Source organism: Lutra lutra, chromosome 7, assembly GCF_902655055.1.
Source record: "Lutra lutra chromosome 7, mLutLut1.2, whole genome shotgun sequence".
In the NCBI taxonomy this organism is placed as follows: domain Eukaryota; kingdom Metazoa; phylum Chordata; class Mammalia; order Carnivora; family Mustelidae; genus Lutra; species Lutra lutra.
The window spans coordinates 102,419,414-102,438,475 of record NC_062284.1 but is presented as its reverse complement, the minus strand read 5'-3'; the positions used below and the strand labels follow the sequence as shown (position 1 = coordinate 102,438,475).

The 19,062-nt window shown below is 39.0% G+C and overlaps 1 protein-coding gene across 2 annotated transcripts in view; it reads right to left on the bottom strand.

Annotated features, from left to right (window-relative positions):
• Positions 1-3,493: 3,493 nt before the first annotated feature.
• The window catches only part of CGRRF1 (cell growth regulator with ring finger domain 1), a 31,867-nt gene continuing 16,298 nt past the window's right edge, over positions 3,494-19,062 (bottom strand). The window contains exons 3-6 of one of the 2 annotated variants that reach the window (XM_047736857.1): positions 13,986-14,163; positions 13,459-13,606; positions 5,237-5,344; positions 3,494-4,841 (exon numbers count right to left, since the gene is read on the bottom strand). In XM_047736857.1, the coding sequence (XP_047592813.1) occupies positions 4,521-4,841; positions 5,237-5,344; positions 13,459-13,606; positions 13,986-14,163 (755 nt within the window). In that variant the 3' untranslated portion in view covers positions 3,494-4,520. The remainder of the gene's footprint in view (positions 4,842-5,236; positions 5,345-13,458; positions 13,607-13,985; positions 14,164-19,062) is intronic. The other variant, XM_047736858.1, reaches the window with a different exon arrangement.

Here is a 19,062-nt window from a genome sequence, read left to right as displayed (position 1 = left end):
CCTATTATTTTCACTGCTGTATTCTCATGCCCAAACAATGTGTGATGTCTGGAACTCAGTAATTACTTAATTATTGAAAGAAAAATCAAATGAGTTCAGGGAGCAGATATGTGATCAAGAACACAGGTAGAGGGCGCCTGGGTGGCTCAGTGGGTTAAGCCGCTGCCTTCGGCTCAGGTCATGATCTCAGGGTCCTGGGATCGAGTCCCGCATCGGGCTCTCTGCTCAGCAGGGAGCCTGCTTCCCTCCCTCTCTCTCTGCCTGCCTCTCTGTCTACTTGTGATCTCTCTCTGTCAAATAAATAAAATCTTAAAAAAAAAAAAAAAGAACACAGGTAGAGTGCTGGTCTCAAAAGTAGATAAAAGACACCTCCTCTTTTAAGGAAGAGAGAAAAGAAAGTCCACTGGCTATAAACAAAGCAGTAATAGTAGTACGCAGCACACATAGGGCTTCCTCTGTGCTCTGCCCAGGTCTAAGCACTTTACACATATTAACTGGGCTAATCATTTCAAGAGGCTACAGGTAGGTTCTATTATCACCATTTCTACAGACGAGGAAACTGAGGTGGAGTGAGTAAGTAACTTGGCCAAGGGCCAAGTGGCAGAGCTGGGATAAAAACCCAAGATATAGGACTTCAGGCTCTATCACCTTAACCTCCACACCACACTACATCTTGAAGTTCCTTTGCTGGAAGTGATACAGAACTGGTGGGATACAGAACGTGAGAAAAGTGGAGGAGGTTTGCAATAGCTATTGGGAATTATAGGGGGTCCAAGAGGAAAAAAAATGAAAGGATTGTTGAGCGGCACTGAAGGCCTGAACACAACTAAACAACATGGCTCTGTGGTAAACTCCATTAATTGCTTAGTTCACTTGACCTTCTGTGGTAACAGCAGTAAAGAAACACAGTGAGTTCAGCCAAGTTTGTGGGTTGATGGGGCAGGTAGAACAGAGAGATCAAGAAAGCAAGCTAAGATAAAAACACAATTTGCTTACCCAAAAATAAAAAAATAACAGATTCAAAGGGGCACACACATCGATGTTTACAGCAGCATTATCAACAATAGCCAAACTATGGAAAGAGCCCAAATGCCCATGGACTGATGTGGCATATATATATATGTATATATATATGTAATATGGGTGATATGACTAGTACTCAGCCATCAAAAAGAATGAACTCCTGCCATTTGCAAGGACGTGGATGGAGCTAGAGTGCATTATGCTAAGTGAGATATGTCAGTCAGAGAAAGACAAATACCCTATGATTTCACTCACATGTGGAGTTTAAGAAATGAGACAGATGAGCATATGGGAAGGGGGAAAAAAAAGGAAGCAAACCATAAGAGGCTCTTAACAATAGAAAACTGAGGGTTGATGGAGGAAGTGGGGAGGGGGATGGGCTATATGGGGGATGAGTATTAGGAAGGGCACTTGCTATGATGAGCACTGGATGTTGTATGTAAGTAATGAACCACTAAATTCTACTCCTGAAATCAATATTACACAATATGTTAACTAACTAGAATTTAAATAAAAATTTGAAAAGAAAAAAAAAAAACACATTTGAAATAGTGAGCAGGGAACCCAGGAGCGAGTTAATGAATTATTAAAATAAACTCAGGTACCTGGGAACTAGAGGTCATGCTGACAAGGATGAAGATTCAGGAGGAATATAATACAGAGAGGCAATTTCAAAATCTGGGAAATGGCGTTAGGGAATTATCCAGCAATAGGGCCCGTCTGAGGCAGAACGGGAGGTTGAAATCATCTCCTCCTACCCTTCATAAACCCAGACTATCTATGTTGATGCTTCAAATGGCCACAAACCAAGACAAGGCTCTTCAGACTACAAAAATGGGAAGCCTTAAAAAATACAATAGCCCTAGGGGCGCCTGAGTGGCTCAGTGGGTTAAGCCGCTGCCTTCGGCTTAGGTCATGATCCCAGGTCCTGGGTTCGAGCCCCGTATCGGGCTTTCTGCTCAGCAGGGAGCCTGCTTCCTCCTCTCTCTCTGCCTGCCTCTCTGCTTACTTGTGATTTCTCTCTGTCAAATAAATAAATAAAATCTTAAAAAAAAAAAAAAACAATAGCCCCATGGGAGGTCATTCAATGACTTGTGTTGAGTCCTTGAGTTTTTAGGTTCCTCCTCTAGAACTGGTTTGGACAGTAAAAGCCCTCATAGGCACTAAGTTGGGAAGAAAGGGTCACTGAAGGAGAAGGTGGCCAATCACCTGTCAGGTCTGCTTAATGTAGCCCTGGGTGGGATTTTTGGAAAGTAGCAACTAATCTGTATCAACCAAATATTTTCTCTAATAACCCATTCAAATAAAATGCTTTTGTAGATGTTCTCACAAAACATTACTTGTTCACTGCTACTGGAAGATTCTGACATAAGCCTCTAGGAGTCAGTGTACTTGTTTCTACTTGATTACCTACCAAATTCCTCGTATGTATTACCAGAAAGGGCAGGAAGATCAATTACTTTAGTCACAGTAAGAGAGGCTAACGGCAAATCATCTTTAAGAGTTATAAAAAATGATGGGCGAATAGAGAAACAAATTCCATACCATGGAATATTAGCTTTTAAAGTGAAGGAATTCTGACTCCTGCCATAGCACGGATGAACCTTGAAGACATTGTACCCAGTGAAATAAGTCAGACCCCAAAGGACTAATATTATGTGATTCCAGGTATATGAAATACCTAGAATAGTCAAATTCATAAAGACAGAAAGTAGAAGGGTGGTTACCAGGGGCTGAAAAGAGGGAGAATGGGGAGTCAGCGTTTAAATGGATATAGTTTCAGTTAGGGTGCTAAAACATTCTGAAGATGGTTACTGATGATAGGCACACAACCATGTGAACGTACGTAATGTTCCTGAACTGTACACTTAAAAAATAGTTAAAATGGTAAATTTTCTGGTATGTATATCTTACTACAATTAAACAGTTATGAAGAATGGAGGAAGATTGCAGGCAGGTGGAAATCTATCGCAGATGAGAAAGCAACCCACATGGCTCAGACCGTTTCAGTACGAATGGATCCATAAAGAGAAGCAGGATGGCTGAGATGGACAAAGTGATCTTTGAGCATTCCCCCAATTTACAGCACAGAGTGAGTTTCCCAGATGAGCTGGTATGAGCTAACTGTAGCTTTCCCCGACCCCTGCTTCCAGGGGCAGGGTTGGAGCAGAGGCCCTGGGACTTCCAAGGTGGGGACATGTTTCTAAAATGCTGTTGGTGCTCCTTTGAGGCCAGAAGTCTTGCCCAATTCTCTGTAGCCCAGATTGCCAAGAGGGATCTGACCCCTAGGAGGTATTTAATACATAGCTACTGAACAGAGATGAAAGTTTGATTTGGTTTATAAAATGGAAAATAGGTAATGTCTTTTTCAGTGTTATATTTGATTAGAATAAAATGACACTACGTAGAAACACTGATACAAAGATAAGGTGTTACTCTTAATACAAACAGGACAAAGAAGTCTTGAAAATTTCCCTGAAGTTCAGTTTATTTGCCATGATCTAATTTCTTGGTCAATGGAAGGTAATTTCCCCTGAAGACACAGAAAAGCTCTGATTTACCTTTTTTCTTCTTTGTCATCTTAGAAAGCAGGAGGGATGGGGCTTTTTGCCTATCAGGTTACTACTCTGGAGGATATGGGTTTATTTGGAATAAAAATAGAGTAGAAAAAAATAGTTGTTTCTCTTAACAGCTTTTCTGGCTCTAAAACTTTTTTGGTTTTAGAAGGATTTGCTACACAGGAGGAAATCTAAAGTAAGGCATTACAAGTCTCACAGTTCTTCCCTGATAGGTCACATTCTGCTAAGCTAATCATACTTGACAATAAATTTAATTATCCAAGACATTTTATTATCCAAGTTTTATCTATCTGCTTCCTATAGATGAGTATCATTTTAATCTATGGTACACTGAGAACAGACAAGAATTGTGTCTCACATTTATGATTTAAGATGCTATATTAAAATTAAGACTTGTGTTTATGTGACTATAAGGAAAATTAGATGGATCTTTATAAGAACTGTTATTTTAGGAAAAGATTTAGAGTTAGAAGCACTTTCCAACTCCTTTAGAAACTGGGGAACATACAATTACTTTAGGGAGAATTCAGTTTTTTCCCAATTGCAATCCAGATGACGTCAAAAGCAAAAACATCCAGAGATCTTGACTTTTACCTCCTCAGATTTTAGATGGACTGCTTTTCAGGATTCTTCCTAATCAGCATCATGTGAACTCCGCTAGCTGATAAAAGGCCAAACATTTACATTCTTCCCAAGAGTTGAATACATTTTTTATGTATTAACACAGATGGTATTCCAGTATTTAGCATATGGGACAGGAAGGAATTCATGTCATCATCCATGTACCATACAAAGGTGAAGTTAAAATAGAATTTTCACTGATGGTCAACGCTGTAGATTCCATGTTATGATCAATTCCAAGAACACAAATTTCTCCATCTTCAGTGGAAAGTATACTTTTCAGTCGTAACAACACTCTCAAAGAGCTTTCAGTTTGTCTTTCTCTGGCTCCTTTTGACTACAAAGTGTAAAAGACTCCTGAACGAACTGCCTGCACATGGGGCACTGCTGGAAATAGCGAACACAGCCGTCACACAAACACGCATGCCGACAGGGCAGCAGCACCCAGTTCACAGTTCCATTCTGGCAAACCACACAGTCCTTGCTGTTCTCCTCTGGAGGCTCCGCTTCGCTCTCGGACAGCCCGGCCTTTTCCAGCAAACTGCGCTCTCTGCTTTTTTCTTCTGGAGATGAATTGCTGGAGGGAGTGGAATTATTATTTGCAGACATGAAGAGTTGCTGAAAATCAAAAACACAAGGTTAAGGATAATCACAAATGACAATTACTCCTTTTTTTTTTTTTTAAGATTTGATTTACTTATTTGAAAGAGGGGAGGGAAGCAGACTCTGTACTGAGCGCAGAGCCTGATGTGGACTGATCCCACGACCCCAAGATCACGATCTGAGCAGAAATCAACAGTCAGACGCCCAAATGACTAAGCCACCTAGGCACCTAAACAATTACTCTTTAAATCTGGGAGTCATAAAAACTGCTAAAAATTTGTGAGCTAGCAAACCCAATAGCAAATAACAGCTAGTTTCTGAGATAACTGAAAAATTTTATCTCTTTATACTGGTCATTGTTTGAAACTCTCCAGATAAAAGGGACAGAAATAAGATAACAGGGTACTTACCTTAAGATCATGAAATTGACCTTGAGCCAGGAGTAAATATTGATACAATATTCTACACGAAAGTTTATACGTTTTATCAGGAATATGAATTACTGACACCATGGAAATCTAAAATAAAAATTAAACACTAGTCAGTACTTAACCTCCTTACATTATTTCACAGGTATGTAAAAGAAAAGTAAAAGATGGGGCGCTTGGGTGGCTCAATGGGTTAAAGCCTCTGCCTTCGGCTCAGGTCCTGATCCCAGGGTCCTGGGATCGAGCACTGCATCGGGCTCTCTGCTTAGCCGGAAGCCTGCTTCCTCCTCTCTCTCTCTCTGCCTGCTTCTCTGCCTACTTGTGATCTCTATCTGTCAAATAAATAAATAAAATCTTTAAAAAAGTTAAAATTTAACAAAAATTTTTAAAAAGTAAAAGGTTGATAAATTAGAAAACTTACAATAATTAATTTTTTTTAAAAAAGATTTTATTTTGGGGCGCCTGGGTGGCTCAGTGGATTAAGGCCTCTGCCTTTAGCTCAGGCCATGATCCCAGGGTCCTGGGATCGAGCCCCACATTGGGCTCTCTGCTCAGCGGTGAGCCTGCTTCCCCCCTCTCACTCTGCCTGCCTTTCTGCCTACTTGTGATCTCTGTCTTTCAAATAAATTAATTTAAAAAAAAGATTTTATTTTATTTTTTTTTAAAGATTTAATTTATTTATTTGACAGAGATCACAAGTAGGCAGAGAAGCAGGCAGAGGGAGAGAGAGGAGGAAGCAGGCTCCCGGCTGAGCAGAGATTCCGATGCAGGGCTCGATCCCAGGACCCTGAGATCATGACTTGAGCTGAAGTCAGAGGCTTTAATCCACTGAGCCACCCAGGCGCCACACAATAATTGATTTAAATAATAGTCACTAAAGGGGCGCCTGGGTGGCTCAGTGGGTTAAAGCCGCTGCCTTTGGCTCGGGTCATGGTCCCAGGGTCCTGGGATCGAGCCCCACGTCGGGCTCTCTGCTCACCAGGGAGCCTGCTTCCTCCTCTCTCTCTCTGCCTGCCTCTCTGCCTACTTGTGATCTCTGTCTGTAAAATGAATAAATAAAATCTTTAAAAAAATAATAATAATAGTCACTAAAGTGGAACCAGTTATGGAACACATTTTTGCCAGAGTTATTTTAAATTATACTCAAAGTTACAAATTTAATGCAATCCCAACAAAAATAACAATGAGTTTTTCCATAGAGTTATGTGAGTTGACTCTAAGATTCTCATGAGGAAAAAGAACACATAAGATTAGCTAGGAAAATACTGAAACAAAGCTGTGGGGAAGATCAAGCCCAGTCAGATATTAAGACATAGTACAAAGCCTCTAAAATTAAAATAGTACAGGCACATGAACAGACAGGTGGCTAGACCAGAACAAACAGTCCAGAAACAGACCCAACTATCTATACAAATATGACAAAGTTGCCATCTAAAATCACTGGGCAAACAGTCTTTTTATAAAAAGTACTGGGACTGGATAGCTATTTGGAAAAATATAAAATTAGATGCAATCCTCAGATCGTATGGAAGAATAAACTCCAAAAGCTTAAGAAGCCTATTTATAAAAAATAAAACTATGCAAGTACTAGAAGAAAACATGTGAATTCCTTTTTACTCTCAGTGTAGGGAAAGACTTTTTTTTTTTAAAGATTTTATTTATTTATTTGACAGAGAGAGAGAGAGATCACAAGTAGGCAGAGAGGTAGGCAGAGAGAGAGGGGAAGCAGGCTCCCCACTGAGCAGAGAGCCTGATGCGAGGGCAGATCCCAGGACCATGAGATCATGACCTGAGCCAAAGGCAGAGGCCCAACCCACTAACCACCCAGGCACCCCAGGGAAAGATTTTCTTTTCTTTTTTTTTTTTTTTTGGTTGTTGTTTTGTGTTTTTTGTTTTTTTTTTTTAAGACTTTATTTATTTATTTGACAGAGATCACAAGTAGGCAGAGGCAGGCAAAGAGAGAGGAAGGGAAGCAGGCTCCCCCCTGAGCAGAGAGCCTGATATGGGGCTCTATCCCAGGACCCTGGGACCATGACCTGAGCCGAAGGTAGAAGCTTTAACCAACTGAGCCACCAAGACGCCCCCAGGGAAAGACTTTCTAACAATGACTGAAATCCAGAGGCAGATGCATTTATTTGACTGTGTCAAAATTTAAAGCTTGTATGACAAAAAGCCCCATAGGGAAAGTCAAAAGACAGCTGATGTAATGGAATAAAATATTCACAATATCCATAATTTATGAAAAACTTTTAAATATTGAAAAAAAGTAACCAAAAATCCTATTTAAAAATGGGCAAAGAGGCGCCTGGGTGGCTCAGTAGGTTAAAGCCTCTGTCTTTGGCTCAGGTCATGATCCCAGGGTCCTGGGATCGAGCCCCACATTGGGCTCCCTGCTCAGCGGGGAGCCTGCTTCCCCCTCTCTCTCTGCCTGCCTCTCTGCCTACTAGTGATCTCTGTCTGCCAAATAAATAAATAAAATCTTTAAGAAAAAAAAAAGAGTAAATCCAGCCTTTATGACTGAATTATGATTGGAAATGGAAGTATCCCACAGTCTGAATATTTAAACTTTCAAATAGCAGTTAGTTCTTGAGTTCTTGGTCTAACAGAGTTCAAAAATAAATAAATTAATTAAAATGGGCAAAAGACATGAACAGACAATTCACACAAAATTATAAACACGATCCTCAGCCATATTAAAAGATGTTCAATTTCACTCATAATATGATAAGTGCAAATTACAACTTCACTGAGATATTATTTCCCACTCATTGGATTAATAGATTGCAAATGTTTATCAATATAATCTATGGGGAAATAGTCACTTTCTTATATTTCTGGTGGAAATGTATAAAAAAAGAAAAAAAAGGTACAACTCCAAGGATATAAACCGAATGGAGGGGAATTTGGTAATATGTATCAAAATGACATACCTTTGCCCTTCAACCATGCAACTTCAACAATATAAAAATACATATGCACAGGTTATTCAGTGTAAAATTATTTGTTACTGCAGAATACTGGAAATTACCTGAATGTCCAGCTGCAGGAGATTGGCTAAATAGCTATGGTACCTATCGATACAGTCTACATACCATTGAGTGCTACGCAGCCACGGGAAAACAATGTGAGGAAGAGCTCTATGAACTCATCTGAACTGATTTCCAGAGATATCATGAAGTGGAAAAAAAAAAACCAACAAAAAAACAACAACCCCAGAACATGTATAGTATAAAAAGTGTGATATCTTTTGAGTAAGAAAGAAAATAAAAAATATACATATCTGTATTTTCTCATCATTACAATAAGAAACAGGAAGAATAAACCAGAAAACAATGAACTTGGTTATCTACAAGAATTGGGATATATAAGAATGAGGGGCACCTGGCCTGGGTGGAGATGCAACTCTTGATCTCAGGGTTGTGAGCTTAACCCCCTTGTTGGTGTGGAGATTATTTAAAGGTAAAAGTGTTTAAAAAAAAAAAAAAGAAGGCATTGTGGGAAGGGATGAGAGCAACATCTGAGTACATTTCCTCTTTATATGGTTTTTTCACTTACAGGAGAACTAATCTAAGTAATTTATGGACACAGAATTTGATTATAAATCCTTGGGCAGAAAATAAAGGAGAGGGCAGTTGAGCATCAAAATAATTAAATTCAGTTATGAGTTATAAATCACTGGGGGAAAAAAGAAATTCATGAGGACATATGGATAATAAACAAATAAATGGTTATAGTATGATACTGTACTATAATATAGTACAATACTGCTTATAGTACAATACTTATACTTGCTTATAGTACAATACTGAGGGCTAAATGGAGAGCTGGAATTGGAAAATGATCATTTTGCAACCATCATGGTAAAGATAAAATCTGTTAAGAATTATCAATGGATAGGGGCACCTGGGTGGCTCAGTGGGTTAAGTCTCTGCCTTTGGCTCAGGTCCGGATCTTGGGATCCTGGGCTCAAGAGCAGCATCGGGCTCTCTGCTCACTGGGGAGCCTGCTTCTCCCTCCCCCTCTGCCTGCCTCTCTGCCTACTTGCTCTCTCTGTCAAATAAATACATAAGATCTTAAAAAAAAAAAAAGAATTATCAAAGGATATTAAATCCAGGGGGGAAATGTTCATAAAGACTGGGATTTTGTGTGGTCTTAAACGTGTCCTCTCTGAACTGCTTATCATTTGCAAGGGAGGGGGAAAAATACAGCGGAGGAGAAATGAGACAACCCCTTGCAAAGAGATAAAAATTAACATCACCAATGAGAGGAAAGAACTGCACATGCCTCCAAAGGGGGTGCCCTGAAAAGCCCACATCATCACCCATGCTAAGTGGACTGCCTAAAAACACACAACTCTGATCCAATCATGATGAAATATCAGACAAACAAAATGGGAACTGTCCTATTTTATAAAAAGGGTGTACATGACTTGTATTCTTTTTTTTTTTTTAAGATTTTATTTATTTATTTGACAGAGAGAAATCACAAGTAGGCAGAGAGGCAGGCAGAGAGAGAGGAGGAAGCAGGCTCCCCGCTGAGCAGAAAGCCCGATGCGGGGCTCGAACCCAGGACCTGGGATCATGACCTGAGCCGAAGGCAGCGGCCTAACCCACTGAGCCACCCAGGCGCCCCATGACTTGTATTCTTAAAAAATGCTAATATCGTAAAAGACAAACAGGCTGTGAAAATGTTCTAGATTAAAGGAGGCTAAAGATACATGACAAATAGACTATCTGACTCTAGACTAGAACCTGTACTGGAGGAGGAAACATGCTGTAAAGAACACTGATACATTCACTGACATATTGGAATACAAGTCATAGATTGGATAAAATATTTTATCAATGTTAGATTTATAAAGTTGATAACTATATTGTGTTTATATAAGAGAACATTTCCTATTATTAGGAAATACAAACTAAGGTATTTAGGGATCAAGAATCAGGCATACAACTTATTCTTGATTCATTTAAAAAAATACACACACGCATATGGGCAAATAATAGTGCCAATCTGGAAAATGTCAACAATGAACAACAGGAGATTGGGGTAAAAGGTATAGGGGTGTTCTTCCAGTTTCCTATTTTTGCAAGTTCCTAAAATTATGTCCAAATGAAAAGTTTAAAGAAAGAATCCTACTATGGTTGTAAACATATAATATTCTTTACAGCTTTATAAAGATTTAATAATTTGGCAATGGCTTCAGAAGTTGTAAATGTTGAACCAAAATGACAGGACTGGTAGAAGACAGTAATATCATCACCTCACACAAACAATCCTGCCATTCAATTTACTCTTAAAAGCTTCAGAAGCGGGCGCCTGGGTGGCTCAGTGGGTTAAGCCTCTGCCTTCAGCTCAGGTCATGATCTCAGGGTCCTGGGATCGAGGCCCGCACCGGGCTCTCTGCTCAGCGGTGAGCCTGCTTCCTCCTCTCTCTGCCTGCCTCTGCCTACTTGTAATCTCTCTCTCTCTTTCTGTCAAATGAATAAATAAAATATTTAAAAAAAAAAAAGCTTCAGAAGCTACTATCATGCTAGTTATAAATATATATGTAGCTGTATATAGCTCAACATATATATATAAATATGTGCATATTTATATATATATATATATATATATAAATAGTACGTCTAACAAAGTCATACTCTGAAGGAGCTGTTACATGTATAAAAATCATGCACCTGTACTTCCCAGGTATTCATATTTGATATGGAAAAGATGCTCAAAATACACTAAATGAAAACAGGTCACAAAATAGTACATATACCTTTACCCTGTTTTTGTTTAAAAACTTACATATTATAAAGGTCTGCAAAGATGCAAATATTGACAGTGGTTAACTTTGGATGAAAGAATAGAGGTGATTATGCTTTTTTCGTTTTGGCTTATCTAGATTTTCTAATTCTATTTCCTGCCACAAACATATTATTATTTGAGTAATAGAGAAAATATAATTGAGTAAAAATGAAAAAAAAGTCAAAATCAAAATATTGCAATAATAACCCCTGCTTCTACCTAAAATAAAAAACTGACTACACTATCAAAACATAATTTTTACTGCTACAACGGGAATGGTAGAGCTTAATGTTTTTTTCTTTAGATTTAGACTCTGATCCCCAGATAAAATAGTGAAAAACCAAAAGCTCAGTTTGCTTTTAAAATTAAGAAGGAGAACATTAATACAAACTATGCTAACAAATATGTTATAGTTCCAATATTAGGCCCAATCTGAGTGATAAGAGATGGAGAAGCAAGATTAACAGGAAAAAAGGGAGGGCATATGCCGATGAGAAGAAAAGACCCAGAGAAGGAGACTCCAAAAGGAAAAGAGAAAACGCCTATTAACCTCGAGGACCCACCGCCCCAGCTCCCCTATGGGTTTGCGCCTCCCACAGGTTCAGCCAGGCCACACCGTCTTCTTTCCAGTTGGATGGGGGGCTGAAAGCAAATCTTTCCCTGTTTGTAATGCCATTGACTTATACACTGGAAAGTGGTTAAAATGGTAGATTTGATGTTATATATATTTTAACACACACTCTGCTGTTTAGACTGAGGAAGAAAGTTAGAAAACGAAGAAGACTCTGAGTACCTCAAAGAGATAGCGATCACCCTCAGTGAGGGGGAAAGAAGCTAAGAGGAGAAGCTGAGAGGAAGGTGACAGATCTGACCCTTTCTGTTTTGAATGAGAGGAAGAAAGGAGCTTAGAAGACACGGGTGACATGGTGGTGACAGAAGGGTTACCTTGCTGGGGTAGGCTGGGTAATGAACAGAAGCTGGAAATATGAAACACCAACCTAACAGTTCTTATCTATCTTCAACTGAACAGGGTGAAGGGGAAGAGGGGAGGAGGGGAAGGAAACCAGATCTCTCATATGGGCTCCTCATGCACAAGTAACTGACTTGCTGTCAAGCTCTATGAGGCTCACTAACATTGCTTGGTATGACTTTGGGTTGTTTTTTGTTGTTGTTGTTGTTTTCACTTATCACATTTATTGACCACCTTCTGTGTTCCAGGCACTGTGTTAGGTTCTGGAAATATACTGCTTTTGGTATGACTTACTTAGAAAAACCAAATTGACTTCAGTTCACTGGAACTTCAATTTGGTAAGATTAAAACCCCAAACTGTGTATAAGCAGGGTCCGGATTTCTCAATAAGGGTCTGCACTTTCCAAATGCAAGAAAATGTACATTTGTTTTGAGGAGATATTCCTTTAAATTTTTTTTTTTTTTTTTCTGAAAGTACTGGTACAGGGTTGCAGAGGCTTACTGGTCCTATCTCTTCCTGAATGACTGAGAGTTCTCTTCGGACTCCCATTTCAGTCTTTATAAGAAGAGGATTTGCCCTAACACACAAGGTTGTTGGAAGAAATAAATAAGCTAATGCTAGCCAGTGTACTGTATATGTTAAAAGTATCATAAAAATGTTACCGTATCTTTATTAATGAGCATATCAATACCATGCATTTCAGAAAAGTAGTGAATTGGGTATGATGGCATTCCTACCATGAAATGGTTTTACCAAAAGTTTATTTCATGTACAAGCTTCTACCATACTCAGAGGAATGTCAGGGCTCAGGTCCTCTTAGATCTCTAAGATGCTTTTATCTTACTAATAGGGACAAACTACTAGACTAAAGAAGTAACGAGCACATAATGAGAAAAGGAGATCACTATAATTACTGAAAATACAAAGGATCGAGTACATAGAAGATGTAGGTGCAGCAGGGGCAATGACGGAAACAAGGTGACTTGCAACCATGTAGAGAAATGAGGGAAGATGGTCTTAAAACTGAGCACTTCAGATGATTACAAGGCTTACTCATTCGGTGCTAAAAATGGTAAGAATAAACATGCTTCTCAAGAGACTTTTTTCTATCTAGCAAACATGATAGAATACAGAATGATAAAATTAACTTAATTCAACTATAATGTGCCTTTTATTTTCTAAGTAATATCCTATTCTTGCAACATATATATATATATATAAATAATATGTCTAACAAAGTCATACTCTGAAGGAGCTGTTACATGTATAAAAATCATATACCTGTACTTCCCAGGTATTCCTTCTTCAAGAAAAATGTGTCTGGGCCAAACATATAGCCTCAGAAATTAAAATAAAACTTTTTCTATTCACCAAATAATTATGACCCATCATCCAAATCACTTAAAGGAATGCTTCCAGAATTTTAAAGTTACTTACAATGTCATAAATTTCTCGGTCTTCCTCATCAGCTAGGGTCAACAGCGCTACCAACGGATAGCGAGATCTGGGCACTGTACCAAAGTCTTCAATTTTAGTATCTCTTGGTAACTGGCAATATATTTCTTCTTTGCTGTCCTTCTTAATACTTTTTGAAAATGTAAAGGTAAATTGCCACTGTAACCCAAAATACAATAATACACAAAAAGTGATCAATAATAACTGAGCAAATACTTTCTCCATTAAAAAGTCTTATGTCTGGGGCACCTGGGTGGCTCAGTGGGTTAAAGCCTCTGCCTTCAGCTCAGGTCATGATCCCAGGGTTCTGGGATCGAGCCCCATATGGGGCTCTCTGCTCCGCAGGGAGCCTGCTTCCTCCTCTCTCTGCCTGCCTCTCTGCCTACTTGTGATTTCTATCTGTCAGGTAAATAAATAAAATCTTAAAAAAAAATAAAAATAAAAAAAAAATAAAAAGTCTTATGTCTGAGATTTTCACTGGTTAATGGATGTATCAGATAAAAGGATACAAATACTGCTCTTGATAGAGATATTCACTATACAGAGCATCTTCCAGGGCTCGGGGGGTGCTTATTCGGAAGCAATAAAAGTGCTTCTGCAGAGCTTCATAGAGTTTTTGGACACTACACCCCCAGTAGCATGTCAAGAGGCTATCTTCAAGGCAGTCTGTTGTCAAAGTTACGCCGGCTGTCAAAAACAAAGAAGAAAAGAAGACAAAGAGAAGAAAATTACCGAATATAGTTTTTTATACAGTTATACACAGCGAATGACAAAAGCTTCCTTTCAAAGGCTGGCCCGGCTGATGGCAGTTCAAGGAACTCATTAAAGGGCACGTGCCTGTAAATGAAGGAAGTGGTCCCTAAACAAGTACAAAAAAACCTCAACATCTATACACAATTCTGAAGCACGATCAGTAAACTCTTATTTGTACATTTACACGTGGAAATCATGAAGTTAATTTTTTGGCTGGGACTCAGAGCCTTCTCCCACATAGTGTTTAAAAACTGAAATATAGTTCACCATTGATAACCTACCATTCTAACTGCATATATAATCCTAATTACAAGAAATAGGAGCACTGTCTCTAAACGTGGAACTATACAACCTTGTAACTATAAGAAACAGAGCAGGACTGTCTCTGAAAGTGGATACACTTAACTCATGGGGTCCTCAGATGATCACTGGAGTAGAAAAAATATGAAAAAGAAATCAAGCCTTACTAATATTAATATGCACACTGACAACATTTATACTTTTTCTTTTTAAGATTTTATTTACTTGAGAGAAAGAGTGAGAGAGAGCATGAGAGGGAGCCCGATGCGGGACTCGATCCCAGGACCCCAGGATCATGACCTGAGCCGAAGGAAGTCGCCCAACGGAGCCACCCAGGTGCCCCAACAACATTTATACTCTTGTCACATAGTTAATGTCCCACATGATATGCAAACATCCTAAGGAAAGAGTAGGGATTCCAAAACATGTAGGGCTTAGTAGCAATGTCCTCGTTCATTTATTTGCCTTCAGCATAATAAAACATATTATAATTTGAATAAACCTGATTAAGTGGAAAAATAAATTATAAGTGGGCATACAAATTAGACTACTTTACCTATTTATTAAACACTCACATAGGACTTACTCTTACCACCCATATGATTTTCTTCCCCTTGCTCATGGCAGTTGCAGCAATAATAAGTTCAAGGGCAGCAATATCTAGGATCCTACACCGTTGGCAGTGGAAACTGTAGCATCTGGCGCTCAGAAGCAGCAGCGGACTTGCAAGACCAAAAGTACGTGGTCTGGGGATTGTTCCTTGCTGAACAGCCTTAGTCTCTGATCCTGGGTCTCCAAACCTAACAGCAATTCTGTAATCTACCCAGTATCCTTTGACTGGAGTCATTTTTTTTACTTACTAATAGGAATTCTGATGGATACACTGTGTTCTTTTAAAAAGGTGATCAGTGGGGTGGCTGGGTAGTTCAATCAGTTGGGTGTCTGACTCTTGATTTCGGCTCAGGTCATGATCTCAGGGTCGTGGGATGGAGCCCTGAATTGGGCTCCGCACTCAGTGGGGAGTCTCCTTGAGATTCTCTCTCTCTTCCTCCCTCTGCCACTACCCCCTGCGCTCACTCTCTCTCTGTAAAATAAATAAATAAATCTTTTAAAAATATATATATATAAATCATCCCTTAAGAAAATAAAATAAAAAGGTGATCAAGAGTATGTTTTAGAAGGATACACACAAATACAAGCAGATGCTCTACAGGACACCAAAAATTCAGTTTTTATTTTTCTTCCCCGTAGTTGGTAGTACACACGTAGACTTTCACATCTGGAGTATGTGTAGCAGCAGCGACATAGGATAATTTCCAATCATAGTTAAGCAAAACTTTTAACTGGCAGGAACACTGCACAGGTAATTGGAACAGAATTTGATTTCAAAGTTTTATATGACTCTAATCATCAGGTATTATTCAAGAATGGGAAATGTAATTAGCTATTATTTGTTAATTAGCTATTAAATAGCCAAAGAAAAACACCCCATCAATACAAATTTAAATATATTTATCTATATTTAATATATAATTACATTAATTTATTCATTAAATATCAAAACACATTAATGTCATGTTCATATATACTATTTATATTATGCTACATAACTGTGCTCATATATTTAAAATTAGTATACATATTAAAAATCATACATCCTTTTCTCTATGTCACCACAGAACCATGCAACATGAGGGAAGGAAAAAAAGCTGAAGTAGATATGAAAGGGAGAAATAGAAAAAGCATAGAAAAGAAAGTGGAGGGGTGCCCGGGTGGCTCAGTGGGTTGAGCCTCTGCCTTCAGCTCGGGTCATGATCACGGGGTCCTGGGATCGAGCCCCACATCGGGCTCTCTGCTCAGCGGGAAACCTGCTTCCCCCTCTCTATCTGCCTGCCTCTCTGCCTACTTGTGATCTCCCTGTCTCTGTCAAATAAATAAATAAAGTCTTAAAAAAAAAAAAAGAAAAGAAAAGAAAGTGGAAAAAGAAAGAAAGGAACCCAGAAAATGATTTCTTAATATTTTTGGCAGAAATGTGTAAATGTGAAAAGATGTTATGCATGGAGCTCTAGTTATATCAAAATGCCAGGATGCACCCAAGTGTCCAATGATAGGGGATTAAATGAATAAAATGTAGAACATTCTATAATGAAGCATTATGGAGCTCTTAAAAAAGAACTGAGGCATGGCAAAATACCTGCATATACTACAGTGGGATGATCTTCAGAATAAACACAAATGAAAAAAGCAAGATGGAGGCAAGTACATAGCATATTTCTGTTTATCTCATAGGAGGGGATATCCATATCTATGTGATTGTTTACACTAAAAAAGAACCATGGAAGGATGAGGCCTAAAACATGTAAAACTACCCAGTTTATTTGCTCTGTAATAAGCATCAGAGTTCTAGAGATTCAGAGCTGCATAAAAGGCTTATTTACAGACTGCATATGTGTGACTAAAGTGGGGAGAGCGCCAGAGACTACTGACAACTGGAAACTAATCAGACTTCAACATGTATGCCTCTGAAATTAATAAGTTAATGAGAAGGGAGAATACAATCTGTAAATTCTACTCTCCACAATCTCTCCTACACTTGTCCATGACATAGACTGAAAAGAGAATGTATTGATTAACACTAACTGAGGACAGTTCAAATCCCCCAGGCAAAACTGTTCTCCCTTTTGTTTTTCCCACTTCTTCTGCAGACAGTTCCCATTCCTACATTTTCTCAGTCTTCTAAGATTCAGTGCAAACACAATGCTGTCTCAGATCGACTGCAACAGCAGACTTGGAACACAGCCTTAAACCAGAAAAGTCAGAATCGAAGCTAACTGAAGCAGCACGGGGATGATTTCCCTCAACCTGCCCTTACATGCCTAGTTGTAACAGGCAAATGGAGCCCCGCATATGAGACAACCCTGCAAAAAACTGCAAAAAACAAGGACGAGAGTCAATGAGTTGAGGCATTAAAAAAAGAAGAAACAACAGAGCAGAAAAGCCACAGACTTTCTGGAGGAGAATCCCTGAGAAAGAACTAGAGTACAGGTGATCATGCATGAGGATAATAAATCTGGAGTATTGGGAGATGAAAGTTTTACATCGTAGGTTCACAAACTCCTCCGAAAATGTTATGTGTGTCATTTTGTCTAACCCTTTCACCTTTGTTAGGTCTCACCAGGGTGAATGAGCCAAAATATGAGGAAGCTGTCACAAAGGGACAAGAGAATTTCTGACCCAAAAGAATTAAACTCAACTAGCAAACCCTGAATACCTCCTTTCAATTTCATTAGAGCTTCTTACACTGGGGACATGGAAATACCATAAATCCAAATCCAGTATCATCACATAACAACAAAAGAAATCCCAACAAGCACCCATGCTAAAAAGAACCAGAGGACTAAGATTAAAACTGATTCTCTTGTTCATTTTCAAGTAAATCAGATCTCCAGATATTCCCCTTCCCTCCCTACATGCCAAGCACCTTGGGAACAGTGGTGAAAAAAGACCTGGATTTTTAAACTATCTGCACACCAAATGAAATAACCTTTTAAAATGTCACAACTATTGCTCAGAACATTATTTTAATGGCCTGGTTAGACATCTTTAATGATATCCTCTGTTCCACAGTTTAAACAAATGAATTTTATCCTGCGAAACATAATTCCCAACAAATTCCTTCTCCTTATTTACCCAAAGAAGACATATAATGAATGATAGGCACTGGTCATTTTATTTTTTAAAAGATTTTATTTATTTGATAGAGAGAGAGAGAGAACACAAGGTTGCGGGGGAGGGCAATGGGAGAGGGAGTAGACTCCCCGCTGAGCAGGGAGCCCAAAACGGGGCTTGATCCCATGACCTCGAGATCATGACCTGAACTGAAAGCAGATGCCTAACCGACTGAGCCACCCAAGGCACCCCAGCACCAGTATTTTAAAAATTAAAATACTTCAATAAGCATGTTATAAATCCACACATTTAAAAAAAATTTTTGTGGGCACCTAGGTGGCTCAGTGGGTTAAGCTGCTGCCTTCGGCTCAGGTCATGATCTCAGGGTCCTGGGATCGAGTCCCGCATCGGGCTCTCTGCTCAGTGGGGAGCCTGCTTCCATCTCTCTCTCTCTCTGCCTACTTGTGATCTCTCTCTGTCAAATGAATAAATAAAATCTTTAAAAAAATAAATAAAAATAAATAAAAAAAATTTTGTGTACAGCTGAGAGAGGTCTTCTACTGAGGTCTTCTTCTTTTCATTTGTTTCTACCATTTATAGAGGGGCAGGGGAGATTCTTTTTGATACTATTTCTGCCTGAAAGGAAGATTGGCAGATTTCCTCCCACTTTCTACCTCACAAGTATCCTGTGTTTGTTGGCTTATAATTTATCAGTTCTTACTTTTTCAGCATTTCCCAGCTTGTGGAACTACGTAGCAGAAAGGACAGCTTTGTATTGGCAACTTTTTGTATGGGCAGTCCTACTCAAGAGCCCAGTGTGACATGGCAGCAGGTGCAAGAGCCTGACCACAGAGGTCAGAGGTC